General features: G+C 45.7%; 1 protein-coding gene across 1 annotated transcript in view; it reads left to right on the forward strand.

Moving 5' to 3' along the window:
* Positions 1 to 7,500, forward strand: part of LOC143294622 (glutamate receptor ionotropic, NMDA 3A-like) — a gene marked incomplete at its 3' end in the record, with an annotated part of 236,914 nt that overhangs the window by 188,968 nt on the left and 40,446 nt on the right. Inside the window, 1 exon segment of the mRNA XM_076605998.1 lies at positions 5,487 to 5,637. Coding sequence (XP_076462113.1) covers positions 5,487 to 5,637 — 151 coding nt within the window.

The following is a 7,500-nucleotide window of genomic DNA, read 5'->3' on the forward strand; positions in this document are numbered from 1 at the left end:
GGGGGCGGCAGAGAAAAAGCTGGTCCGACAACGTCAAGGAATGGACCAAAATGACGATGCCAGATCTCCTCACGACAGCTGCCAACAGAACGGCGTGGCGAGCTATGACATCTTCCTCATGTCCCCCCCTCCCCCCCAACGACCCCAGCGGTCGAGGGAATAAGTAAAATGAGTAATGAGAGTTTGATTTTTCCCCAGTCAAACGTGGGAGAAAGAGCGAGAGCGGGGGTTCTACAAAGCCAGACCCTCCCTGACCCATTCTTCCAAACCTCCTTCCTCAAGAGAACTCAGAACTCAGAACTCAAAACGTTTTTATTCAAGGATTAAGATTTTAGGCATTGCCTATTCTTCCAATCTGTCCTTGCTAATCTACATCTATTACAAATAGCACACACATAAATGAAAGGAGAAGGTTTTCATGCAGAACTGAAAACATAATGAAGAAAACACACACATACACACACACACACACACACACACCCCGGCCCTCCACACACACCCACATCTGTGCACACACATGCATACACACACTGACGCTCGCGTGCGAGCGCACACACATACATACACACACACGCGTGCACACACACTGACAGCACCCCTTCACTCCCCCCATACACTAAGATTGACAGATGGATAGGACAGTGAGTCACACACACACACACACACACACACACACACACACACACACACACACACACACAGAGAGAGAACAGCAATAAGCAGGAAAGAGGTTGGTGTCGCTGACTTTTCTCCCCACCCCCCAACCCCCTCCATAAAGGCGTTAGCTTTGACACCACCCCCACCCCATTCGGTGTATCGTCGCCTCCTCCAAATGATCAAACGCTCGGTTTGATTTTTGCCAGTCCAAATTTGGGGAGAAAGGGGGGGGGGGCGAGACGAGGATTCGAACCCAGACACTCAGGGACACTGCATTGACAGATAAGAGTCTTACCCATTCTGTCATCTTCCTCTTCAAGAAGAAAAGGGAGGAGGAGGGGGAGATAAAAAAAGGAGGAGGGGCAGGGGGGGGGGAGGAGGAGAAGAAGAAAGAGGAGGAGAAGGAGGAGGAGGGGGAGATGAAGAAGAAGGAGGAGGTGGAGGGGGAGGAGGAAGAGGAGGAGAATAAGAAGAAGGAGGAGGAGGAGGAGGAGGTGGAGGAAGAAGAAGGAGGATGAGGAAGGGAAGGAGGAGGAAGAGAAGAAGAAGAAGAGGAAGAAGAAGGAGGAGGAGAAAGAGGAGAAGAAGAAGGAGGAGGAGGACGAGGAGGAGGTGGAGGAAGAAGAAGGAGGAGGAAGACGGGAAGGAGGAGGAAGAGGAGAAGAAGAAGAGGAAGAAGAAGAAGAAGAAAGAGGAGGAGGAGGAGGTGGAAGAAGAAGGAGGAGGAGGAGGAGGGTGGGGGAAGAGATGAAGAAGAAGGGGGAGGTGGAGGGGGAGAAGAAGAAGGAGGAGGAGGAGGGGAGAGGAAGAAGAAGAAAGGGGAGGAACAGAAGAAGAAGGAGGAAGAGAAGAAGGGGAAGAAGAAGGAGGAGGAGGAGAAGGAGGGTGAAGATGAAGAAGAAGGAGGAGGTGGAGGGGGATGAGGAGGAAGAGAAGAAGGAGGAGGAGGAGAAGGAAGAGGAGGAGGAGGAAGGGAGGAAGACAAAGAAGAAAAATGGTGAGGAGGAGGATGCGAGGGGGGAGGGGGAGGGAAGTGCGGGGACTTTGCAGGTAGATTTATGGAGGTTTCTGTTTCACCTTCTGCTGCTTTCTGGGCGCCAGGCGGGGGCTGGGGTCTGCTACTGACACTGCTGAGAGCTGTGCGCCATTGATTGTTGTTACTGTTGTCGTTGTTGTTTCTTCTTCTTCTTCTTCTTCTTCTTCTTCTTCTTCTTCTTCTTCTTCTTCTTCTCTTCCATTCCCTCCTCCTCCTCCTCCTCCTCCTCCTTCTTCTTCTTCTTCTTCTTCTTCTTCTTCTTCTTCTTCTTCTTCTTCTTCTTCTTCTTCTTCTTCTTCTCTTCCATTCCCTCCTCCTCCTCCTCCTCCTCCTCCTCCTCCTTCTTCTTCTTCTTCTTCTTCTTCTTCTTCTTCTTCTTCTTCTTCTTCTTCTTCTTCTTCTTCTTCTTCTTCTTCTTCTCTTCCATTCCCTCCTCCTCCTCCTCCTCCTCCTCCTCCTCCTTCTTCTTCTTCTTCTTCTTCTTCTTCTTCTTCTTCTTCTTCGTCTTCTTCTTCTTCTCTTCCATTCCCTCCTCCTCCTTCTTCTTCTTCTTCTTCTTTCCCCTCCTCCTCCTTCCCCCCTACTTCTTCTTCTTCTCCTCCTTCTCCTCCTTCTCCTCCTCCCACTTCTTCTTCATCTCCTCCTCCTCCTACTTCTTCCTCTACTTCTTCCTCTCCTCCTCCTACTTCTTCTTCTTCTCCTTCCCCCCCGCCTCCTCCTTCTTCTTTTTCTCCTTCTTATTCCTTTCCTTCTGTTCTCCTCCTTTTCATTCTTCTTCTCCTTCTCCTCGTCCTTCTTTTTTTTTTTTTCTTCGTCGTCGTCGTCGTCTCCTGCCCTACCCATCATTTATTATTTTGGTACTGATGTTGTTGGTGGTGGTGTTGCTGTCGTTGGTGGTGGTGGTGGTGGTGATGGTGTTGGTTTTGGTGGAGGTGGAAGCAGCTAGCAGAGGTGGTGTTGCTGTTTCTGATGTTTGTTGTAGCCGTTGATGCTGCTGTTGTTGTTGTTGTTGTTGCTGCTGCTCATGTTGTTGTTGTTTTGTTGATCTCAGGCTGGTTAGGAGAGAGGGGCGAAAAGAGAGAGAGAGAGAGATAGAAAAGGGGGGGGGGAGGGGGCGGGGGATACAGAGAGACAGTGAAACAGAGACAGACAGACAGACAGCGGGGAGACAGAGACAAGATGGTTGTAGCGGACCAGACAAAGGGAGGGTGGTGTGTCTGGGTGTCAGGGGGGGCGAGGGGAGGGGGGTACAGGGGGGGGGGGGGGGGATAGACAGCACCAAAAGGGGGATAAATCAGCAAAGGATGGAGGAGAAAAGTGGAGCAAGGGAGAGAAGCGGGATAAGAGCGAATGGGCAGACAACAACGGCGTTGGCGAGAACAGACTCTTAAAGAAAGATTAAGAGAGACATCGAGAGAGACAGCCACACACAGGGACACACACACACACACACACACACACACACACACACACACACACACACACACACACACACACACACACACACACACACCACACACACACCACACACACACACCACACACACACACACACACAGAGAGGAGTGGGGTTGGTGGGGGTGTGAATAGAAAGTTTACTTGGACGATACTATCTAATTTTTCACTTGTTTATCTATTCACACACACACACACACAGACACACACACAAACACACACACACACACACACACACACACTCACACACACACACATTATATATATGTGTGTGTGTGTGTGTGTGTGTGTGTGTGTGTGTGTGTGTGTGTGTGTGTTGTGTTGTATTGTATTGTATTGTGTTGTATTGTATTTCTCTTTTTGTCACAAAAGAAATGTGTGAATTTCAGGCTGCTCTCCCCAGGGAGAGCGCGTCGCTACACTGCAGCGCCACCCATTTCTTTTTGGAATTTTTTCCTGCGTGCAGCTTTTTTTTTTTTGGGGGGGGGGGGGGGGGGGGGGGGGGGGGGGGGGGGGGTGCGTGTGTGTGTATGTGTGTGTGTTTATCTATTACTCAATCAATTTATTTCTCTATCTATTTGATACACATTGATTTGGCCGTTCATTCAGTCATAATTATAATAATTCGGATTTTTGTCTCGTTTTGTTTTTCTTTCGGGGGGTGGGATGGGGGTGGGGGTGGGGTTGGGGGTGGGGGGGAGCGGATGTAATTATTGTGTTCATCTGTATAATTATTCATTTAAATATCTGCTCATTCAGGTTAGTATTATTTTGGTTTCTATTTTGTTGGGTTTTGTTTTGTTTTGTTTTGTTCTGTTTCGATTGCTTGTTCATTAGTTCTTCTTTCTATGCATTCACTGATTTCTTTATCTTTTTTTTTTTTTTTTTTAATTCTAATGTTATTTATCATTCTACTAGTTTACGATTGTAGGCGTAAATGCACATACTGCTACTACTACTGCTACTCCTACTACTACTACTACTACTACTACTACTACTACTACTACTAATAATAATAATAATAATAATAATAATAATAACTCAGCACAATAACAAAGTGAAGCATGGTGTAAGTGAATACTGTCACTGCAAAATGTGTGATGGAAAAAAGAAAAGAAAAAAACACAAAAACAAAACAGCAAAACTTTTCACCTGGATCATCGGCTTTGTCTTTTTTCCTTCGTCAATATTTTCATCATCATCATCATCATCATCATCATCATCATCATCATCATCATCATCATCATTTTCTTCTTCTTCTACTTCTTCCTCTGTGTGTGTGTGTGTGTGTGTGTGTGTGTGTGTGTGTGTGTGTGTGGTGCGTGTGTGTGTGTGGTGCGTGCGTGCGTGCGCACTTACATGATTTATCATGCAATAATAATTCTTTCCATTATCTTGTTGTTGGTAGTGGGATGAACCAGTAATTCTCCTCATTCTGTTCTCTTCTTCATCGTTTTTTTTTTTTTTTTTTTCGTTTTTTTTTTCTATTGTTATCATCATCATCATCATTACATCATTATGCAATATTTATGCTGTCATCATTATGACAATTTTTTTTTCCATCTTTGCTAATTAAAGATAAGCAACATCGTTGCTAATTCTTTGCTAATCAAAGATTCATTCATTTACTGATTCATTCAGTATTATTCTTCTCCTCTACCTTCACAACCTCCTCCTCCTCCTCCTCCTTACCTCCTCTCTCTCCGTCTCTCTGTTTGTCTCTCTGCTCCCCCTCCCCCCTCTCCCCCCCCCCTCTCTCTCTCTCTCTCTCTCTCTCTCTCTATCGGTCTCTCTGCCCACCTACCCCCCTCTCTCTCTCTCTCTCCTTCATTTTTTCTCTCTCTCCTTCCCTTTCTCTCTCCATCTTTTTCGATCCCTCCTTCCCTCTTCTTCCATCTCTCCCCTGCTCCTGTTTCGTCCCTCCCCCTCCCCCCCACCTACTCTCTTTCTAACCACTCTTTCTTTTCTATCTCATCTCATCTCATTTCACACACACACACACACACACACACACACACACACACACACACACACACACACAAAGTCAGCTGGCCCCAGGAGTGTGTGTGTGTGAGACAGACAGACAGACAGACATATATATATATATATATATATATATATATATATACATAGAAAGTGGGGAAGACAGAAAAGGAACAGAGACACACAGACATTCACACACACACACACACACACACACACACACACACACACACACACACACACACACACACACACACACACACACACACACACACACACACACACACACACACACACACACACACACACACACACACACAACACACTGACTCACTCTTTCTCATTGTTCTGTGCAGTAAGGGCAAACTGGAGGCCTACCTAGGGGATTACCCCATTCTGGATTACGCCCGGGCACATTTGGCCCCCTCCTGTGAGCTCAAACTCATCTCCAAGGTGTTCGGGGATGACCAGTACGGGCTAGGGCTGCCCAAAGACTCTCCTCTGAAGGTCAGAGTTATTCGCTGTTCTCGTCTGTCATTGTGTGTGTGTGTGTGTGTGTGTGTGTGTGTGTGTGTGTGTGTGTGTGTGTGTGTGTGTGTGTGTGTGTGTGTGTGTGTGTGTGTGTGTGTGTGTTCACACAGATTGTTTGTGCATGGTAATGTATGTATGTATGACTTTATATCGTATACGCCTTGAGCTCCCTGCCTGGAAAGTCTTATCGTCACTCTGCAGTGAGCATATGTTAGTATTATAATAAGAATGAAAATAATATTATACATTTATATAGCACCCTTTCTGTCTAAGAGCTCAGGGCACCTTACATGAAAGAGAAATATTACAAATTACATAAATCATTCATGACCACTCTTTCTCAACCACCTCCCCCCCCCCCCCCCCCCCCCCCCCCCCCACCCCCCCCCCCCCCCACCCCCCCCACCCCCACGCCCCCACACACACGCATACACACACCCTCCCTTTCCCACTCTTCATGCATCCAAATTGAGCTGACATGCGTGGTGTTGGAGAACAAGGAAAGTGAGAGTGCTTATTGATAGGTTTTAAAAAGATGAGTTTGTAGTGATGTGCGAAAAGCAGAGATAGAATCAAATGCACGGATATGATGAGGAAGGTTGTTCCAGATGTGAGGAGCAGCAAAGAAAAAAGAACGTTCACCATAGGTTCTTGTATTGACCCGAGGAAGTTTCAAAAGGTAACAGTCAGAGGAAGAGCGGAGATTTCTTGCGGGAGTGTGAACACTGATAAGGTCAGAAAGATATGTTGGTCCTACGGAGCGGAAAACAGAATAGCAGAGACGCGCAACTTTGTATACAATTCTCGCTTCAGTGGGGAGCCAATGTAGTAGCACTAGTAGTAGTGGAATATAACGTTCTGCATTATGTTATGTGCTGTTCAGTGCAGTTCGGTTGTCTGCTTTGGTTTACTTTGGTTTAGTCTGGCTTTTTTTTTCATAGAAAAGTTAGCCTGATTTTACTCTTCATTTATCTATGTTTATTTATCTATGTATAAATTCAGTATTTTAAACACACACAAAAAACACAAAAAGTCAGTTCGATATAAAGCTGCATTTCAAGTCCCATTTCTTCAACCCTAATCGTGTTTTCTTATTCAAGTTGTATGTATGTATGTATGTATGTATGCGTCCTATTTAATGACAGCCCGATAAGTTAATTCGAAAAAAAAAAAAAAAATCCACACTCGGCCGCAAAATAAATGCAGGCAAAGAGATGAAACGGAAAGAAGATTTTAAAAGAAATGATTGGCATTGCTCGTCTCGATGAAGATGTTCTTTGGCAGAGGCTGTCCCCTCCCTCTCTCTCTCTCTCTCTCTCTCTCTCTCTCTCTCTCTCTCTCTCTCTCTCTCTCTCCTGGGGTCGGCTGACTTTTGAAGTTGTGAGAAGAATCGATAGAATCCATTGGGTCTGGATTCTAACTTCAAGGGCGCATGAGGTCTTTGCAATTTCTTCTTCTATCTTTCTTTCGTTTTTGTTGATGTTGTTGTTGTTATTATGGTTGTTTAAGATGAGGAGTTTTTGATGTGTAAATGGTTTGGTTGGTTCGGTGGTTGGTTGGGAAGGTGGATAATTGGTTGGTTGGTTAGATGTGTCTTGGGTTTTTGTCTGTTTGTTTTTGACGTTTGTTCGTGCGCGCCCGCAAGCGCGCGTGCATGCGTGTGTGTGTGTGTGTGTGTGTGTGTGTGTGTGTGTGTGTGTGCTTGTGTGTCTGTGTTGAATATCATTTTGTGCGCGCGCGTGCGTCTGTTTGCTTATTAATTTGTTGACGGAGTGTGCCTTATAACATGAACAAAAAATATAAAAACTTTCCACCAGTTTTTTTTTCAAACTTCCACCC

Source organism: Babylonia areolata, chromosome 20 (genome assembly GCF_041734735.1).
Source record: "Babylonia areolata isolate BAREFJ2019XMU chromosome 20, ASM4173473v1, whole genome shotgun sequence".
NCBI lineage: Eukaryota > Metazoa > Mollusca > Gastropoda > Neogastropoda > Buccinidae > Babylonia > Babylonia areolata.